We start from the raw sequence: 20,217 nt of genomic DNA on the forward strand, positions 1-20,217 counted from the left end.
AAAAGAGTCAAACATTTTTCAAAACATAACTTAGAAGCTTTGGAATGGACTGATTTTTTATGAGGATGTAAACTTAGAAGCTTTGGAATAGGCTAATTTTTTGTGAGGATGATTTTTACAGTGAAGAGATCATCCTCACCAAAAATCAAATTATTTCGAAATTTCTAACATTAGTTTACAAGTTGAAGAATTGTGGACCGTCCAATTTTTGTAAATCACTTTTGATGGGTTTAGAAGTTTTGGAATGGACTAATTTTTACTGAGAATCAGAAAAAATCGACCTATTCTAAAACTTCTAAGCCATGTTTTGAAAAATGTTTGACACAATGTTGGACTCACTTTAGGGCCTCCCAACGCCACTCATATAATAGAGATAAAATTAAATAAAAGCATAAAGATCTTACAGTTTATTGTGTTAAGGAAGAAGAGAGAGAGAGAGTCACATGTACACCACTAACGTGGCACACTCAATCGATTCTCTTGAATTGTGTATCTCGAGGCATACTAATCAACTGTTCACGAGCTTTTCACGTCAAGAGAGTCACGCATATACCCCTAACGTGGCATGTGCTAGACAACCATAAATATTTTTTTTAGGGGGTTTATGTTTCAAAAAAGAGAGATTATAGGGATTATCATTCTAAAATTAAAATACAGTTTTTATGATTAATATTCACTTTTAGCATGCTATATCTCAATGGATTAATGCATTTACGTGTTCCCCTAGCAATGGTGCATTTTCAAAATCAAAAGTTTTCAATATCTTGGACTCGGCATCCCTTGGAAAGTAACGTTCACATATCATCAATTTGTAATGAAATAAAAGTGGTTTGTTGAAAACCCACAATCTTTACTTGATCAAGGATGTGTAATGTGTGTGTCATTGCAAAGTGATCTACTTATCTGTTAATAAATCGTTTGTGGCGAATTCATCCGAATTCATCTTACACTTTATAGGAAAAATCAGATTGTTCTGTTCTGTTTTTAATATCTCGAAAGTCAACGTTCCATTTTGTTGTTAAATAAATGTTGATATTTTGACTAGAGAAGTTTTAATTACTAGATTAAAATTTAAATTTAAATAAATTAGATTTTACCATTATTTCATCAACGAAAGGTACGTTGACTCTCGATCAAGGGCTAAACCTAACATTCCATTTGTTGGTGATAAACATAATGTTAACGATTTTGCTGGGGTGTATTACTAAAAATTTCATTTAAAAGAGAGTTTAACACCCACACTTGAGTATTATTAACATTTTCTCCCATAAATTCGTAATACTCTCTCCACTTTAACTTCGTTACAAACACACATATTCTTAAATGATAGGATTGCCCCCTCATGGGAGCTGTCCATTGTCGACTCATTTACCAAACCCACGCTGAGTTACTTAGGAATGTTCCTCGCTAGCTCAACGGAATAACCATTTTTTTTTTAAGTCAAACAAGGTTATTGTAGGTCAGTATATGAAATTTTAGTTTAAATAAATATAAATTTTATATATTAATTAGAAATATTTTATAATGCATACCATTTAAAAAATGTCGAAGAGCATTTAGAATAAATGGTGGACGTGGTGAAAGTTTATGCCATTACAAGTTTCTTTCATTCATATATTAGTAAAGATTTAGAGATGAGTTAATCATGTTGAATGATATTTAAATATAATTTCAATTAGAAAAAATATTCAAGTTTAAGATTCTAAAAGAGAGAAAAGAAGACCGAAAACAACTTGAATTAGCATAATGGAAAGAAGATATAATACACCTTCAACAACTAAAGAAGTGGCTGTGTAATCTCTATTTGAAGATATCAACTTAGCAAGTTGGTAAGACAAGTAGAAAGTGTTCCCACGTCTTAAGTTTGACTCTCTTAGAATCTAATTTTACGATTATCTTTCAAAAAAAAATAACTATATAAAAAGTGGAATAGAGGAATAAAATTCATTTAACCAAACACCAAATCCTTTGAATAAAGCTTTATGATAACAATTAACTCATTTTTTTTTAAAAAGAATTTTGATTAGAACTGCAAACTTCTTTTTGAAAAAGATGATTTACCAAATCATCTCTAGAAATGACCTTATTTATAGAATAGGGTTGGGGTAAATAAGTTGTTTTTTAAACTGTTAAAAGAATAATGTAATGTGAAATATCAATTTTATCCCTACAACAAGAGCATAGGGTAAGGGTATTTTCATGTTAAGAGCTGGATAATTTAGACCTACATCCCTACATTTTGGTTAATATTAGAGATAAGTCCTTGTATTTTCAAACTTTAGACCTTGGTATTTTCTCATTAACTGTAAAATTGCCAAAATACCCTTATCTTCAACCTTTTAACCTATATCCAAAAATCCTTTGATTTTTCTTCCCCAAAACTAGTCATCTTCATGTTCAAACTTCTTATCTTCAATCAGTCATTTTCATCCTCCATTAACATAAGCTTTTCAGTCACTGATACATTGGTCATCATCTCAATCCAATTCCACATCTACCTCACCGACAAAGCTCTCTCCTTCCACTTCTCTTTAACTAGAATTGCGAGTCAAGAATGTGGAAGATTTGGAGAAGAAAAATGTTTCTTGCAAGACTTACACTTATCCAACCCCACCAAAGTCACTCCCCATTAATAATAGATCTTCATTGGATTCATCAAATTACAGTCCCACTAGAGAAGGGTTTTCTTCTCAGGAGAGAAGGGTGTAAAGGGGAGTTTCAAAGATGAATCGAAGAATTTGAACATGTGCCATAGAGAGGATATTCCAAGTAGAAGAGATCGAAGGCTAAATTCTTTGAAGTCAGAAGTGATTAACCCTTTGCTACGTCACATCCAACATTATCCCAATACTACCAAAAGGAAAATTTCTCAAATAATTACTAAAGTTTTCAAAAAATGCCAAAAGTGTCATATGTGCTGACAGAACTGCTACATACTGCTAACAAATTATTTTCGAAGTGTCAACATTATATCATAACTTTGTCAACACTTTCGGGATAAACGAAAAAATGCCTGTAATTTTTTGGAAAATTTCCCATCAATATGAGTAAAGTCCCAATTTTTTTTTAACATTGCAATATTTCATAACGATATTTTTGGACATCAAAGTTCAACATAAACAACGATCATTTTGCTAATAGGGATTAAAGGGAGGCACATGAACACGAATTAATGATAAAAGAGGCAATCAAGCCCTCAACAAAAATTTGCCTTGATTTGTAGTAAAATACCAAGGAGGGCTGATGTTCAGAGGTTTATATTTTTGGAGAGAACACATGGTGTTTGATGGGATCCTCATCCAAGTTCAATTTAATATAATAAGAACTTTCATCACCAGTAATCAACAAAGTGTAACCTTGAAAAGTGTGGGGTCGGCTAAACGAATCTTGTTTCACCATTCAATAATAACAAAAGCCATATCTTATGTTATTGCAGGTATTCTTAATCATTTTCACTATCTTCATCCACATTCTTTTGAAATGTATTTCTTCCACTCTTTTAGTCTTCAACTCCTACATTCCTTCCAATTGAAGTTTTCTTTATTGCATACGATCAAATCATCTCAAACGATTATCCCTTAGTTTATCACCGATTAGAGTTACTCCTAACTTATCGATCAAAAAAAAAAATCAATAAAAGGGTTATTCCAAACTTTTCAAGAATGTGATAATTTCTTTTATCTTTCTTAATCATTTCCAGTATCTATCTCATCTCTGCGGCGCTCAATCCACAAATATATATTGCTCCTTGATCATCCCACAATAAACTCTATAAGATATATATGGTCTTGGTAGTCTTCTTAAGCTTTTCTTCTTATTTGATTGGAATGCATCAAACCCTTAATACTCCAAAAACACACGACGACTTCAATTTTGTCCAACTATAACTTTGAGGGCACATATTCATTAATTTATCCATCTATATATCATAAAATCGAAAGTAACAAAATAATCGCTTCCAGATATTTCTTAACTTAACCATTACTTTTACTAAACATTCATTCATAGGCATCATTACTAAAGTAGCACTCCACATACTCTCTTGAGTTTACTTATTTTGAAGCTCTTAAATTCCAAAGCAGTTCTAAAACATTCAGCTTTATTTTCATACCTCTCTAGTTTAATCAACTAACACTATATCAATCAATATCATACACACAGGACCTACTCTTGAATATGAACATTTATTCATTTATGACTCAAGCAAAATATACGGACCCAAAGTTCTTCATTTAAATCAACTGTAACAAAAAACTTATTTGTCTCATTACAAATTGTTCTTCAACAAATCACAATTCTTTCGCATATGTCCTTAATTATGTAAATATGTCCATTTGAGACTTCTTTCTAATATCCACCATATTAACTAAATTTGGATACTTTTTCAAATATTTTAGTCAAAACATACAAAATTATTGTTTTCTCTAAGCTTTTCTATCCTTTCTGTAAGTTAAAAAGGCTTGTCTTAGTGGTATTTTTAACTAAGATAAAATAAATGAAAAATAAATAAAGTTTAAGAGCTATCATTAAAAAAGTTGAAGTTAAGAGGATAAAAGATAAAAAAAATAAAGTGGGTTAAAAGGGTAAAAGAGAAAATATAATAAAATTAGAGGGGGTGAAAAGTTTGTCCCACAAAAACTATTGCTCGATAGAATGTTTATTCTCACATAATTGTAGCTGGATGAGAAGTTCGTCCCCCACAAAACTGTAGTAACTGTGGAACCTACAATTGTGTTTTATTATATATATATGAGTTAGGTTCCGTAGACACATAAAACTACAACGTTTTTGTCTTATATGGTTAAAAAGATTCAAAATGGACTGATTTTTTGTGAGGATGATCTCTATGGTGAGGGGATCATCCTTGCAAAAAATCATCCCATTCCAAAACCTCTAAACCCATCAAAAATGGTTTACAAAAATTGGACAGTCTAAAATGTTTCAACTTGTGAACATGGGGCTAGAAGTTTAATAATGGGCTGATTTTTGGCGAGGATGATCTCCTCACCATAGAAATCATCTCTCACAAAAAATCAGCCCATTCCAAGCATTTTTGTCCATATAAGACAAAACGTGTTGTAGCTTTATGAGTGGCTTTATGTGTATATGGATCCTAATCCTATATATATATATATATATATAGTATACACTATCATCAATCACTATAATGTTGTTTAATTCAAAATAGGGAAGAGTTAAGTAACGATGTCGATCGTTAGGGAAAACTAAAACTAATGATTACTCAGCTCTATGTTTTTTATTCAAATGCATCAATTGACAAATTTCCATCCCAAAAGATATTGATTTAGATGGAAGATCTAGATTGATGATCATAGACCTTAAGAACATGCATTGAGTCAAGTTGATGTGTAAGAATGTAAAGATGGATGTCAAGTTGGTAAACTAGAAAATAACCCAGAGATGACAACATCCAATAGAAGCTAAGAATAACTCTAATAAGAGAGAAGAAAGCAGACAAAAACTGCTCGTTAATATGATAAAGGAAAAAAAAATGATGATGGATGCAAGAGACAATTCGATGGAGGTTTTTAAGATCCTGAAGGGCAGAACCAAATTTAAAGAAAATATCTTGGTAGAAAGAAATCTTCACACATGTTAATAAAAGATTGGCTCCAATAGAATTGAATGGCAAAACAAAAGGATTCACATTGCTTACCCGAAATAGTTGAAAAGAGGCATTGATGACAAATGTTGATAAACGTTCTAGATCAAAAGCAAGAGAAACATAGGTTTCTACTACAAGAAACAACGTAAGAAAATTAGTGAAATCTTAGAAGTCCACAATTCTGAAATGGTTAATTAGTAGTGTCAATTGATATGATATTAGAATTATACATAGTGTGGAGAAGACCATATTACATAAAAAGTAGATCCTTGTGAAGGAAACCTTCAGACCACAATTTTTTTCTCAGTACCTATCTAAAAGAATAATCCCATTTCTCGCCAAACAATGAAAAATAATAGAATCCTGAGAAGAGAAGCACCACAAAAATTACAATTCCTGTATTGTGATATTGGTAAGTTGAACGGTAATATTTTCCTCGTTTTCTATCAGGGCCAAAGTTTGATCATAATAAACCTCCAAGACCTGCCAGTTTCTTAGATATCAGTTAGAATTCCAATTTGGGTGATAAAAAATACAACAATTTCCTGGACAAAACCATCCAATCTTGATGGAATGACTGTTGTGCCCCAAGGCTCACAATCTATCATGGAGTAGGTCCCACAAGATAGATGGTATCTCACGAACCAAAATAAACCTAAGCAATTGAAGATGTATTGCACGATTAAGATCACAATCATTCTTTATTTACCCACCAAAACTTTCAGCTTTTCTTTGAATGATTAAGAGCATCCTATAGGTAAGGTAATTTGACATACCCCATCTGGGTTTTTGGTGAATATTTGAGATACACCGTTGACTCTCAAACCCGATGACAGAGACCCACTTGATAATGTCTTCTATGAGAGACTAACATAAATGACTGAAATACCCTTATCAAAACTCTAGCTAAAATCCCTTGAATTTTCTCTTAAAAATCCTATTCAATCATTAGTAGTAGAAAATCACTGATTTATTTGGAAACCCTTATATTTTACCCAAGAACTCTCAACCTCTTCAGTATTTAGTGTAAAAACTAGATTTATTTTTGGCGACCCTTGATCTTTTGCCCAAATACACTTGACCTTTCCCCAAAAACCCATTGTCTTCAACCCCTGATTTATTTGGCGCCACATCTAGGTTAGGAAAAAAAAAATCTCAATGGTTTAGAAAACGAAGTACTTTGTCAACTTCTAACAAATAAAAACACAAGTAGCTTGTCACACTACATGAAAATCCTGGCTCTGCCACTGTCTTGACCTTTCAGATCCAAATGTACTTCTTTGAAAATTATAATTTTTGCTTATTTAACATCCTTCTCTACAATATGGATTCTTAGAAAATGAAGTATAATGGTAGAATAGAATACTATTATAAGTTTGCAAATAAGTAAAATAGGTAAAAATCCAAAACGTTCCAGCATTATTTGATCTGGATCAGATCTGGATATGGTATTAGTTAACATGAGCTAAGTCAGATCCGGATCCAAATAGGATCCGAGTCAAGGTAAGTATATAATTTTTTAAAAAAAATTCAGATATGAATATGGATCTGATGCTCAAATCCTACCCAGGTCCAAACCATTTTGTACCCTACCTACTGGCCAAATGCATCCGAGGCCAATAAAAAAGGACACCAGCGAACTAGTTTGTAATCCTTGATGAAGTCTTGGATTTGAAAGAAATCATGATTGGGTACAATTATTCTTTAATTTGGAGAAGCTGTTTGGGGTTTATAAGAAGACCTTGGACCTACATTGTAACTAACTAAAAAAATGGTAGCTTTCAATGCAATTTCATTGAAGTCCTTGTTGTAAACCTCCAATCCAGATTGAATTTCCCGTGGAGGAGTTCTACTGGTTTTGTTTTATATTTATTTTCATCTTCCTTTTATTTATTATTTAATAAGAGAACAATAAAGCACATTAAGGGAAGAGAAGGGTTTCTACTTTCTAGGGTGGATTGAAAATAAATTATCTTTTTTGTAAATGAATTTGAATATAAATTGGTATATACAAACTTTTTATCTAATATAAGAAATTACTTTTAATATTATTTTATTATTAGAGTCCAAAAGGTTTTTTCAAAATATAATACATGCTAGAGAAGATTAAAAAATATCAACTGATTCTTAATTTATTTACATTTATGTGTATTCTGATGATTTTAATAGAATCCAATAGTTATATAAATTTCAACGAGCAATAATTCCAGATTTTACACACATCACAACACCATAGTAATTTACTAAAATGCTATTTCTCGTTTTTCCCAAGAGCAATTCCTCACAATAGAAACTGGCAGCGTTACCAAACACAACACCTATCACCTGTGTCAAAAAAAATCAAAAGTTATATCCCCATCACCCACTATATTTTTTATTTATCCCAAATTCATTTGAATTAATGACACAAAAACCTCATCCCAAAGATTTGGAGTCGGCTAAATGAATCCTATTACATTATTCATATGATCTATGTATCATTTTTAAAAAAATTATCCAAAATGATTTTAACAAGTTGACTCATTTGAGACAAAACACCTCGATGTTAAGGGCGACCCGATGAGATGACAACTCCATGAGTCTCGATATGATTAAAGAATTTATTGTAGTTGGATAAATAAAGAATATTAAGAGCTGACTCATAGAGATGAGAAGAACAAGATGATGTCCTCACTTTTGTGAAACATGAATATTTTGCAAGAAAAAATAGCTTTGATTAGGCATTTTTTTTAAATCGACTTAATAGAAGTGATAAAATCCAAATGATATATGAATGGTGTTCACACCCAATGGTAAAAGATATCTTAAATTAAAATGGGAATCTGAATTTCGATTAGTGATTTATAGCTAAATTGTCATTAACTATAACTATTGGAAAAAAAACAGTATCCCTAGGAAAAAATGGACTCGTCCCTAGAAAGACTGTACTAATTTCTATGAAATATGCACTTCTCCTTTGATCCTAACCATCCATTTAATAAAGAGCTACTAGAAAAATCAAACAAAAAAAGAGAGAACAAACAAACATATGAAAGGAGGGTACTTACATCGAAATGAATAGTTTTAATATTGCCTCCAAGTGCCGCACTGCCACTACAAATTCTTCTTCCAACTGAAAAGGAAGTGCTTTCAATTGATGAAATTAACAAACAACAAAACCTTTTTTATTAATCAAACTTTTAATAAAAATAATAATTATTCGAAATGATTTTAACAAGATGACTCAATAGAGGCAAGAATACTCGGATGAATCAACTCGGTCTTGGTGGGTGATCATACGAGTTTAGAAATCCATGAATGAATATATTATTGGATCATAGGGTGGCAATGGGATGGGTGAGGCTTCTACCAACTCCATACCCGAATTACCCGAATTTAAACACACACATGTCCAATTTCTTATCCGAATTTTAGGGTAATATCCATGTCCAAAATTTTACCCAAGTTTTAGGTGGATAATTGTTACCCAATTCTTGGATCACCCAAATTTTTACCCTCTCATCTGGATTATTTTTTTTTTCTTTAATAACAAAAAGTACATAATAAAAATAAAAATTATATATATAGGTAGCTTTCGATTGCCAAGTCCTAGATGAAGTGTTTTGTCCTGTATGATTTTAAAACTTCGGAATGAGCTGATTTTCTGTGAGGATGATCTCTATGGTGAGGAGATCATTCTCACAAAAAATCAACTCATTTTGAAATTTCTAGCCTCCATTTACAAGTCGAAGAATTGTGGACCGTTCTGTTTTTTTACCGTAACTTTGTAACCACTTTTCATGGTGTTAGAAGTTTCAGAATGAGATGATTTTTTCTGAGGATGATCTCCTCACCATAGAGATCATCCTCACAAAAAATCAGCTCATTCCGAAACTTCTAACCCAGATAAGACAAAACTTGGTCTATGTATATATATATAATATGAAATTATGTAGAGGCTCTCCATCAAACTTACGGTCGGGATGTTATGAATTCCCAAGAAAACTGAATCGATCCCTTGGAAGAAATGGACTCATCTCTAGAAAACCATAATTTCTCCTCTTATCCTATAACTGAATGTCCGACAAAAAAAGAAAGAAAGAAAGAGAGAACAAATTAAATATTCAAATTCAAACATTTAAAAGGAAGGTAGTGGTGAGTGTACTTACATCAAATGAACTATTCTTTCCTCCAAATTCCGCTGCCTTTTTTGTCCAAATCAAAAGGGAATGCTTTCAATTTTGGGCACTTACCAACATTTACGAGTCCTAAAAATGGCATTGCCTTTTGCATTCTTGGCCACTCCTCCTCCAATTCGTTTAGATCCCAGAGGTTTAAGACTTCCAATTTCCAGACACTAGTATTATTAGAATCATCATCATCTCCAAAGAATTCTGAACTCATATGGCTGAGATATTTACTATGGCAAATGCGAAGAAACCTTAAATTGGGAAGAGAGGTTGGATTGATCCAAATAGGTGTCTTTTCTCCTACGTCCCCACAAAGATATAACTCTGAGAGCTGGTAAAGAGGTGAGAGTAGTTGATGATTTAATTTCCTTCCCAGTCCAAGTTCTTTAAACATTATACCCAAGCACTCCAATTGTGTGAGCTCTGACAATACATTCAGCTCCCCTTCTTCTATTCCATCTTCTGATTCTATCCAAAGCTGAAGGTATCTGATTTGAGTCAATTTTTTCAACCCAGAAATGCGAAACCCCCCATCTTGGACTTTTGAATTCACAGAAAAAGAAAACTTACACAGTTGCTGAAGGTTTCCAATCTCATTGGGGTGGAATTCTAGAGATCCACAACCACCCAAACTTAAGGCACTTAATTTCTCTAAGGATGCTATATTTTTTGGCAATCTCTTTAAATTAGGACAATCGATTAGGATTAAAAATTGAAGGCTTTGAAGATTTCCAACAGAATCCGAAAGTCTCTCTAATCCAGAGTTTTCTATCACAAGATGAACGAGGTGTTGCAGTGATCCTATCCCACTCAACCAATCTGTCTTCTGAGATGATGAATACTTAAAACGAATATCCAAAACCCTCAACCATTTTAATTGGCACAGCTTTGATTTCAGATGTAAAGTAAACTCCTCGCTCTCTTCTAAATCAATCCCTTTTATTGTCCGCAACGATTTGAAATTGGTCTGCTCGTCGGATATGAAGAGATTCATATCTGTGTTCTTCACCATACCTACTCGACGTGATTGGTGACGATAAGACTTCTCCCCATCAATTATGCAAATAAAATTTTCTTCCTCTGCAACCCTTCTAATCATTTCTCTTACCATATCATGTACTTTAAACGAAAAAGCTCTCTCCCCGGAAAATTGCCTATTTTGAAGAAGTAATAAACATCGGCTGATTAATTCATCAACATACTCTTTTCCAATATCATATGTAATCCTTCCTTGCTTCCCTTCTCGAACAAAGCCCTCACCAATCCACCAAAAAATAAGATCTTCAGAATGAATATCATAATCTTCGGGATACAGAGCCAAACACAATAGACCCGGTTTCAAATGCGAAGGAAGCTCATCATAGCTTAATTGTAGAATAGGAAAGATTAATTCATCTTTCTTATCCAACTCTTCGCGTAGGTTTTTAGATATTCGCTTCCATTCCTTAGTAGAACTTCCTTTATTCATCATCATTCCTCCCACAACTAAGATTGCCAACGGAAGCCCTCCACATCTACCAACAATCTCCCTACCAATAAGCTCAAGCTCTGAATTCGGACATTGGCCTTGTTCCCTTGGGAATGCTATTTTTGTGAACAAGGACCAACTGTCCTCATTAGAAAGAAGATGAGGATGATGTGTGCGTGTCTCTGTGACTCCCATTGAGTGAGCCACGTCCTCATTCCTGGTTGTGACAATGACACAACTGCTACTGTGAACAAAAATTACTTTCAAACTCCCCCACCATGAGTCTAGTCTCCATACATCATCCAGGATAACCAAGCATTTCTTCCTTTCCATTATGTCTTGTAGCTCCCGCAGTAAATCCTGAAAATTGATGTTTGCGAAGTCTCTAGGGCCATTAATTGTTTTCAACATAACCTTGATTGACTCTTCAAACTGAAAAGTTTGTGAAATAGTCACCATCAAGATATGATCGAAGTAATGCTTCATATCACCATCATTTTGTATCTTTTGGGCAAGGGTAGTTTTGCCTATCCCACCCATACCGACTATTCCAATGATGTTCAAGGGCCCTTGTGGTGGGTTTAAAGCCCATTGCTTAATTTTCTTCACATCATTCTCCATGCCTACTATTTCAGCATCTTTCGCTAGAATTGGATATCTCGCCGGTCGATCATTCCCCAACTGTTCTTGGTTCGGAGGGACAATAGTTGCCAAATTAACGAAAGAACACATCGTCTCTAAATGATTTCGTATGTCTTGATTTATCTCACCAAGCTTCTTTCCCATTCTATAACGGAGTTTCCAGAATGAAGGAGAGCAATAACGCTTGAACTTCGAGGCCTTTTTTCTTCTTTCTAAAAATAACATACAATCCGATATAATGTCCTCTGCATCATATAGTAACTCTCTCAATTCTCCCACAACAGTCTTAAGAAGTTTATTGTGGTCCTTCCTTCTCACTCCCTCCACATGTTCGATATAGCTCTGCATTAACTGAAGCTTTTTCTTTAAAGTCTTGAACTGCTTGTGGAATTCAAGCACATGAGATCCTTCATTTAGGAGGCCTTCGACCAATTTTTCTATGAGAACATTGATGACCGAATCCACCATTTCCCTGCACATTTTTTTATATTGAAATATTACAATCATTTCAAAGTTAAAATTAGGAAATTACAAAAAGTAAGAACTAAAAAGCCCAATATAGTGTTCTTGCCTGTAGTTATTCCAGCAATAGAGAAGAAAACTAAAGTATTAAAAGTGCAGGGTATCTAGACCAGTATATTAAATATTGACCTTAGTATTTAGAGAATCTAAATATTCTTACAAATTAACACATATCTTGTGGGCAATATAATAGAAAATCTAACTGTTGGTTGTATTGAAATAGCTTAGTAATACTTAAAACATCAGTCAATTTGCATGCAAAATGATAATAAAAAAATGGTATTTTCACAAAATATATCAATAGTTGTCCATCAGGCACCAAGTATAGTGGTTGATTGGCCAAAGTTGTGATGTCGATTATCCATATAGTGATCAAGCGGTCAAACTCTTGGAAATTGTTGTATATTCCTAAACAGGAGGCCTATCCACAATGTTAGAAGGTGCCAACTTGCTAAGTTGGTAAGAGTCTGAGTGTTGATACCATGACCTGGGTTCAAAACTTGCCTTCATCTACTATTACTGGCCACTAATCTTGCTTGCTAAAAAAAAAATCCACAATGGTACATCTTTAGAACTTAGTGAACCATGCATCAGCAAAACTATGTAATTCAATCAAAGACAAGTAATATTGAGAAAATTGTGTCCAAAGCCATTATGGACAAACTGCAAGGCACACCATCTTTCATATACAATCATCCCGATGATAAAAGTTAGCGAAACCAAGAAAACTGAAGATTTGGTATTCCACTTTCTAAAGGAAATTTTTATAAGGATGAGGGTGTATGTGATGTGGTCAACATGAAAGCTTGTCACATGCATTTGGTAGGCTCTAGTAGTATGGTTTTGATACTACATATAGAAGCAAGGATAATACTTATGTTTGTTTCAAAATAAAATTAAAAAAATTACCCATTACCCTATGAGAATGATTCTGAAGTGGAGAAAAGTCCCTTTTATGATAATTAGGTAAGAGAGAATATAATATGAAAAGAAAAATGGCTTTCAACATGATGGAAAATGACTATAAGCAGTCCTCCTGTCGAGGATCATGAACGATTGTGTTTCTACACAAATATTTGACCTTTTTTTTTTTAATTTTTTATATCGTGGGTGTCCCAGCCTTTCAAATGGTACTACTCCCACACTCACTGGCACTGCCCCCTCAGAAAATCGTAAGTGCAATAGGTTGAGTCATGACCCTGGACATGTGGTTACGAACACTTGACCTACCTCATGTGCTTGTCAAATGCACGGCTTGCCACTAGACCAACCCCTTGAGATTACAAATATTTGAGCTTGGGTCATTAACAATGCTAAAAAACATCTCGAGGATGAATTCTATTCAAGTGAAGTGAACGTGTGATGTCGGACATATTGAGAAGAAAAGAAATTGAAGTAGTGAAATGATAGATCATCTGCGAGTCCTATCTTTTGACGGCGGTGACTTTGCAACTGGTTAGAATCACTATTATAATACCAATTCATTGATGGAAACAATGCCTTGACATAGTCTCAAGTTAGACCCATAGCTCAATTTGTTTGACAAATTGCAAAGCAATTTTGACGTGGTGGATTCAAGTCCAGCTTCATTAACATTAAAAAAATTAACAAAATCATTAATAGTATATTTCTTCATTAATAAAGGATTTTGCTTAAGAATGTTTTTCTATATTATTTATATAATATATGTGATTAGATATGCATGATTTATTTGATTATACCATGGAACATATATATATATATATATATATATAGATATATATATATATATATATATTTTTTTTTTTTTTTTTTTTTTTTTTTTGCTGAGCAAGCTATTTTTTGTTTTTCTAGTATAAGTAGGGGTTTGAACCTAAGACCTTCATGACATCCTCCCAAGGTCTTACCACTTACCTAAGTGGTCCTTCTTCCATGGAACATCTATAATCAAGTTATGTTGATCTATGAGATGATCAATAAGGTATGAGACATGAAAAGATCTCCAGGTAAGACTATATTGGAAACAAAGGGTTCAGCTTCGGGTTGACATGAGATTTAATTGACCAGTTCCTTAATACCTAAAAGAGTCGTGATAATATGACTCGCCATGTGGCATACTCAATCGACTCCCTGATATGACAAGTTCGAGAACCATAGATCTGTAAGCCTCGGGATACACGATTGCACTTCTGCATTTTAAAAAAGTGTATCTCAAGGCGAATAGATCTACGATTCTTGAACTTTTCCATGCTAGGGTGTCGATTGAGTATACCACCTAGCGAGGAGTGATTGTTTGCTCACAGGCCAATACTATTTTGACATGTGGTGTTGATGACATAAGCAATATTAAGAGAAGTTTTCTCTCTCCTGCTCATAGTAAAAAACCAAAATTTCCTAAAAAGACCACCTTGTGGCATTCAAAATATGATCCAATACAACAGTGTTGTAAAGGATGAAATTCTATGACTTTTAAAAAAAAAATTATTTTTCACCGTTGTATTTTAATTTTAAATTTGGGTGCTTGGTAGCAATCCAATTTCAATACCATTGATCAACTCGAAAAACTTTGTTTTTTTCTTGTTTCTTTTTTCATTTTTTTTTACCATGAGATTTTTCATGAAATCTATAAGATTGTGATGTTCGATTGCCAGTATGATAATCCAGGTGGATCCCATCCCACAATACTAATTAAGATTTCTGGGGCAGTCAATGTGTGGTTAGGAGAAAATTTTCTCTCTTATTACTTATGTATCAGCTCCACATGTCAAAACGGTGTTGGGTTGTGCACCAACAATCACTCCTTGGCAAGTCATATTATCAGGCCTAGTGCCTATACAAAAGGAATGTTAATATATTGGCAAACCCTAAATTGCTAGAATAAGGAAGAATCCTTATAAAGAATGGATTGTCACCCATATTATAGCAATCGACCAAAACATTGAGCACTCATTCTAGTGTGGTAGGTCTTAATCCATCAAGATGGTAAACCCTAGCCAATCCAAAGAAGAGAGAGAGAGAGGAGAAGGTGAGTTTAGTAATCAAAGAAGTGAGTTTGATTAAATTTGCACAAAGGGGAGACTATCTTGTTTTCTAAAGGTTTCTTAAATTTGTTTACTAATATCAATGGCACAAGGTATGGTTTCGAATTACACTACAAAATAAACAATTTTAGAGGCCATCTAAAACCACTAATAGTTTTTAATAAAACCACCTCAAAAATCCTACTGGCAGTTAGGCAAGGCATCACCAAAAGTCACTAGAAAAGTTTCATCTGGTGGTTGTTTGATTAACAGTACCTCCTTGAGCTACTTAGAGAAGGGCCCCCCATCTTACACACCATGGGCAGACGGTGACAGTTCTTGACAGAACTACACTATAAAGGAGTAGAGTAGGTCCATGCCCAGCAAACGGAAGCATGGCTTCCCGCTAGCCAAAGCGAATAAGCAAAGAGGATATGACTGCCGCTGGCTCTATTGAGTTTGACGATCTCACAACTCTCTCTAGCCCTGATCTAACACCTTCACCTCGCTTACGTTCAGTGAAGCTCTCCTCCTTACTTTCGCTAGTCTCAAATAAGGCTCTTCCTAACTCTCTTTGCTGATTGGAAGAAGGTCTGATGTCATTGGGGTCAACAATTGGGTTCCCAATTCTGATGTCTAAACATGGGATATGCCTCGACGATTCCTTATTCTTTAATTAAATTATTTTCTCGCTTAGGAAAAAAGAAAAAACCATTTTCAAAATTAATTTTTTTGCCAAAATGACAACAATTGACAATAATTGTGGCAATGATTTTTGTCTTACATGGGTTAGAAGTTTTGGAATAAGCTGATTTTTAGTAAGGATGAAAAGTGATTTACAAAAATATTGACCTACGGTTAGAAGTTTTAGAGTGGACTGATTTTTTGTAAGAATGATCTCCTCACCATACAGATCATCCTCACCAAAAATCAACTAATTCTGAAACTAATAATGCAATCAAAAATGATTTACAAAACACCATTGTCACAATTGTTGTACCTTGAACCATCCTATATATATATATATATATATATTGTCTTTTACTAAAATGAGATAGTATGTTAATCTTTTACATAATAAATACATTTATTATGCCCTTAATAAATGCATTTATTATGTTGGCATTGATTGGTAATGTATTTACTATAATATATATATATAGGGAGCGGTTCAACAGCCCTTTATGGTGCCCCATATGGTGCCACGCATTTTTTGTAAATCATTTTTTATGGGGTTACAAGTTTTGGAATAGGCTGATTTTTTGTGAGGATGATCTCTACGGTGAAGAGATCATCCTCACAAAAAATCAGTTGATTTTGAAACTTCTAACCCTAGTTTACAAGTTGAAGAATCGTGGACCGTCCAATTTTTGTAAATCACTTTTGACGGAGTTAGAAGTTTTGGAATGAGCTGATTTTTGGTGAGGATGATCTCCTCATCATAGAGATCATCCTCACAAAAAATCAGCTCATTCCAAAGCTTGTAACCCATGTTTTGAAAAATGAGTGGCACCATATGGGGCACCATGATGGGGCTGCTGAATCGCTCCCATATATGTATATATATATATATATATATAGAAAAGGCATTCAAATAAAAAGATCAAAATTTCCTTAGCATTTATTATGTAAAAGGCTAATATACAATTGTCTTTTTAACTAAAAGGTAAAATGAGAGATATTATTGGAAGTAAATGTAGTGGACAATGCTAATGTCTCCATATCTATATATATATGGTCATTTTCGACACCCTATGTTTCGTCATACGTGTTTTGTCTTACATGGGTTAGAAGTTTTGGAATTGGCTGATATTTGGTGAGGATGATCTCTATGGTGAGGAGATCATCATCACAAAAAATCATGTTATTCCAAAACTTCTAGCCCTATGTTAATAAGTAGAATAATTGTGGACCACTCACTTTTTTGTAAATCACTTTTGATGGGGTTAGAAGTTTTGGAATATGCTGATTTTTTGTGAAAATGATCTCCTTACTATAGAGATCATACTCACGGTCTAGAATCTAGGCAACGTGTTTTTTCTACATGGGCTAAAAGTTTCAGAATGGGCTGATTTTTTTTTTTTTTTTTTTTTGTGAGGATGATCTCTATGGTAAAAGGATCATCCTCACAAAAAATCAGCCTATTTTAAAATTGATATCCCCAATTTACAAGTTGAAGAATCGTAACCACTCTTCATAGAGTTAAAAATTTTAGAATCGATTGATTTTTTGTGAAGATGATCTCCACACCATAGAGATCATCATAAAAAAATCAGTCAATTCCAAAACTTTTTTGTCATATAGGACAAAACATTGTTGAGAATGTTGTCTACGGAACGATGTCCTATATATATATATATATATATATATATATATATATAGAGAGAGAGAGAGAGAGAGAGAGAGATAAGATCTCGACCATGTAAGCACAAATCTAGAGGTTGAAATTTATATTTGAGATTAGTATATCGGGATATGTATTGTAGAGATATCTCTCAACTGTTAGATTTGGTGTTTACATGGTCAAGATCTTGTGTCATTCCTTAAGTCATATTTCTTGAGTCAACGGAATCTGACCCTATATGCAAACACACACGAATGTCTATATAATGAGCCAATTTAATATATAAATAATGTAAAATTTTATGAAATGTATCATCGAATGTGCAATCCTGATTAATTATTATGGTAAAAAAACCAATTATCGTTGCTACTACAAATAAGAAGTTGAGATCCAAATGTAATGGGACTAAATTGGAAGAAGAAGAAGTTGCTACTTGCTAATACAAACAAATAAGATACAGAATTTTGAGATCCATTCATAATGGGACTAAATTGGAAGAACAAATAGGCCCCTAAAACAATATACATGATAGTGCAAAAGATGCCCATTCAAACTTTCTTCCTAGTGTATATTATACAACAAATATATACACAAAACACAACAGAAAATTTTGTATTTCTCAGTTTGGGCTTCCATGTTACTGTTTTTGACCTTTTATGTACAAGCAAAATTTTGGTGTGTTACACGTGAATTATATATTTATTTTACATAAAATTATACATTATTTTTAAAATATGGACAGTGAAGAATTAGTTATTTGATTTATATTATTGTCATCTCCTATTTAATACTTTTCTTTCATTTTTTTATTTATTATATTTTTTATGATAACTGGGGTAAGGTGAACTTGAAACAATTGTCTATAAGATTCAATCGTTAAAAAATATATAAAAATATAAAAATTGGCCAAGGAATGGACTTGTAAACATGATCTCAAAGTCGCTTTGCAATGAGTCAACCAATTGAGCTATGGGTCAGCCAAATTGCTATTACAAATATAAAAATTGGCCATGGGCTATTTTCAAGAGGTCGAAGATAGGGGCATTTTAAATATGCAATGGGGTATATGAAATGATCACCACACGCTCTAATGAAATCAATGACTCAATGTTTCCCTCCACACTTTGGATGACATTATAGTTAATCTCAACCTATTTTGATTCAAATTGTTGAGATTGACTATTTTTATGTATTGATCTCAACTATTTAAATCGTCAAATATAGGTCTACAAATGGTTGATCTTGACCATTTTCTCATCTAAAATGGCAGATCTCGACCTATTTTCATTCAATCGTTGAGATCAATCTTTTTTGTAAGTGTTAATTTGGACAATCTAAATCATGGGTATAAGATTACAAATGACTAATCTCAGTCATTGTATAATCCAAAATGGTTGATCTCGACATATTTCAGTCCAATCATAGACATCAATCTTTTTTACAAGCATTGATTTCGACATTTTAAATCGTAAATTTAAGTCAACGACCACATAATTTGTGAAATTTGAATTTGATAAATTGAAGGGATGAGGAGGCATATTAAGCAAGAAAAGGTTTACCAACTGGCTGTTGCGTTACCTGAAGTTGGGGTAGTTTTTTGCATTAAACATTTGGATATATTCATCATTAATTCAGAATCGTAAAATCATCCACTTGATCGAGAGTCTCAGGTGTGGGTTGAGGTTAGAAAAGTCAATTTAAATACTGTGGAATCAGATTTATAGAACCATCTTCCAAAAATTTAATTTCAAGAATATAGGATTTGAAGAGAATAAACAAAATGAAATAAATACATAAAAGCTTGGAAAAATAAAGAGAGAGAGAGAGAGAGAGAGAGAGAAAAGGACTTACAAGGTGCAAATGATAAATAGCTTCCTTCTTTTGGACTTGGCCTATAAAGATCCTTTTAGATAATTAAAGTTTCTGAAATTAAAACATCCAATAAACAATTATCCTATGATGTAACAATAGAGAAAAATCAAATTAAAAGACGTAAAAATACCAAGAACTTACAGTTTATCATGTTAAGGAAGAAGAGAGGGAAAGCAAAGCAAAGCAGTGGGGATTAATGGTAAGGCAACAAAATTTTTGATATGGAAATGCAGAGAAAACTGAGTAGCAACTTGTATAGGGTCAACGTAAAAGAGAAACCCTTTCCTTACTAAGATAGTGAGGAAAAAGGCCTTACTAAGTCTAATCCATAATATAAAAAAGGCCTCGAGATACGTAAATTAGAACTTGAAAATATTTACGAATCTTGAGGAATGTCTATTCAAATCTCGAGTCCTTTTTGCCTGTGGATGAGGCTTAATAAGGCCTCTTTTCCTAACTATGTTAGTAAGGCTAGTCAGACTCAAAAGTAAAATGCTCATCGTGTCCCGCTCCTGTTTTTCTTTATTTTCTCCAAACCGTGTGGGGCCACCTCAACAAACTTTCCTTTAGCAAAA

The 20,217-nt window shown here is 33.3% G+C and overlaps 1 protein-coding gene across 1 annotated transcript; it reads right to left on the bottom strand.

Moving 5' to 3' along the window:
• Positions 1–7,729: 7,729 nt before the first annotated feature.
• On the bottom strand, positions 7,730–19,709 carry LOC147380882 (disease resistance RPP13-like protein 4). The gene is made up of 5 exons (XM_086431121.1): positions 19,622–19,709; positions 10,047–12,377; positions 9,775–9,962; positions 8,674–8,738; positions 7,730–7,951 (listed from the first exon to the last, which is right to left on the bottom strand). The coding sequence occupies exons 2-3, from the start codon at positions 12,371–12,373 to the stop codon at positions 9,785–9,787; spliced, it is 2,505 nt and encodes an 834-aa protein (XP_086287247.1). The 5' UTR covers positions 12,374–12,377; positions 19,622–19,709; the 3' UTR covers positions 7,730–7,951; positions 8,674–8,738; positions 9,775–9,784.
• Between the last annotated feature and the right edge of the window lie 508 nt (positions 19,710–20,217).

This window comes from Akebia trifoliata, unplaced genomic scaffold (genome assembly GCF_017979445.1).
Source record: "Akebia trifoliata isolate Shusen 1 unplaced genomic scaffold, ASM1797944v1 Contig00905, whole genome shotgun sequence".
Taxonomy (NCBI): domain Eukaryota; kingdom Viridiplantae; phylum Streptophyta; class Magnoliopsida; order Ranunculales; family Lardizabalaceae; genus Akebia; species Akebia trifoliata.